This window comes from Penaeus monodon, chromosome 19 (genome assembly GCF_015228065.2).
Source record: "Penaeus monodon isolate SGIC_2016 chromosome 19, NSTDA_Pmon_1, whole genome shotgun sequence".
NCBI lineage: Eukaryota > Metazoa > Arthropoda > Malacostraca > Decapoda > Penaeidae > Penaeus > Penaeus monodon.
Genome location: NC_051404.1, coordinates 4,957,479 through 4,958,866, shown reverse-complemented (window position 1 = coordinate 4,958,866; position 1,388 = coordinate 4,957,479). Strand labels below are relative to the sequence as shown.

The 1,388-nt window shown below is 31.2% G+C and overlaps 1 protein-coding gene across 2 annotated transcripts in view; it reads right to left on the bottom strand.

Annotated features, from left to right (window-relative positions):
* The window catches only part of LOC119585006 (ras-related GTP-binding protein A), a 12,659-nt gene that overhangs the window by 3,532 nt on the left and 7,739 nt on the right, over nucleotides 1–1,388 (bottom strand). For both annotated transcript variants that reach the window (XM_037933620.1, XM_037933621.1), the window contains exons 2-5: nucleotides 1,209–1,308; nucleotides 882–948; nucleotides 532–635; nucleotides 160–278 (exon numbers count right to left, since the gene is read on the bottom strand). In XM_037933620.1, the coding sequence (XP_037789548.1) occupies nucleotides 160–278; nucleotides 532–635; nucleotides 882–948; nucleotides 1,209–1,308 (390 nt within the window). The remainder of the gene's footprint in view (nucleotides 1–159; nucleotides 279–531; nucleotides 636–881; nucleotides 949–1,208; nucleotides 1,309–1,388) is intronic.

Genomic DNA, 1,388 nt, shown 5'->3' with positions numbered 1-1,388 from the left:
TCATTCAAATGATTTGTGATACCTACTTTTTATATATTTTATAAAGTAAATTATATTAGCTTGCATGAAATAGTATTTACTAAATTATCAAGCACACTGCTCATTCCGAAAAAAGTCTTTAAACATCCAGTTTGTTTAAAAATGTTAAAGGGAACTTACAACATCCCTCTGGTCATCTTGTACAAGGTCCATTTTATGTATGAGACAGAAAACACGAGCCTCTGGGGAGTTCTGTAAGATTGCCTCTAAGCAACTCTGGTAATAATGCATGTCCTTTTCTGTAATTAGTATTTACTGCCTTAGTACTGGAAAGCAAGACTTTAACATACAGCTACATATTTCAAAATGACACTACATCAAAACACTATGACAATTTTATATTCCTTGAATATATTTACAGATTTATTTATGGCAATGTGAAGGGGTACTAAACATATACATAAACTCAATAAAGATGCATAATACAAAATACCTGAAATATAACTTAAAAGTATTCCAACAAAGTACCTTAAGTTCCATACAACAGCTTACCTAACTCACGGCTTTCCACATCAAAGACATATATGAGAACTTCCACGTTTCTGAAGATGTTATCTCTTTGTGAAGCAAAATAGTTTTCCATGAATGCCTCTTGTCTGGAAAAAAGGGAAAGGCACTTCAGATATCTTATTCTATTCCTTACATAATACGAAAAGTGCTAATTCTTACTGTTAACATGTATTGTAATAATAACATGTTACTTAAATAAATAAAAACAAAGTAAGCATGAAGAAAGCAATCCCTCAAATCAATATATTCATTAATATTAATAAAAGTACATCCACAGTCATAAAAAATAATAACTTTTCTAGGATACTAGTTTAAGTAAAGGCAAAACTTACCCTCCACAGTCCCAGAGGTTCAGGACCAAATTTCCCAAGAAACGTACATGCGAGTGTTCCACATCAACTGTATGGTAAAAAAGAGCAGGTTAAGAATGGTCATATTACAGCAGAAATTTAAATCTTTATATTTCTCATAAAAATTTAAATGACAGATAAATGCAATAACAAAATTATTAAGAAAATAATAATACTGATGACAAAGAAAAGAGATGGAAGAAAAAAAATGGGATGACCAAGACATTCTGTAGAGATGATGAAATTTCCTCTACATCTCCCAGTGCATTATTAACACCAAATAAAAGCTTAAAATTAATGTATACTCACTGGTAGCTCCCAAACGACTTGTGTCTCTTGCAATATAATTTGCAAAAATGATTGAGCGCATACTGGTCTTTCCAGACCCACTCTTGCCCATCAGCAGTACCTGAAACATAACATTTAATAACTAAAAAAAAAAAAACATAAATTCACTGAAAAGTATTGAACCTCATGTTATTTTTGGGG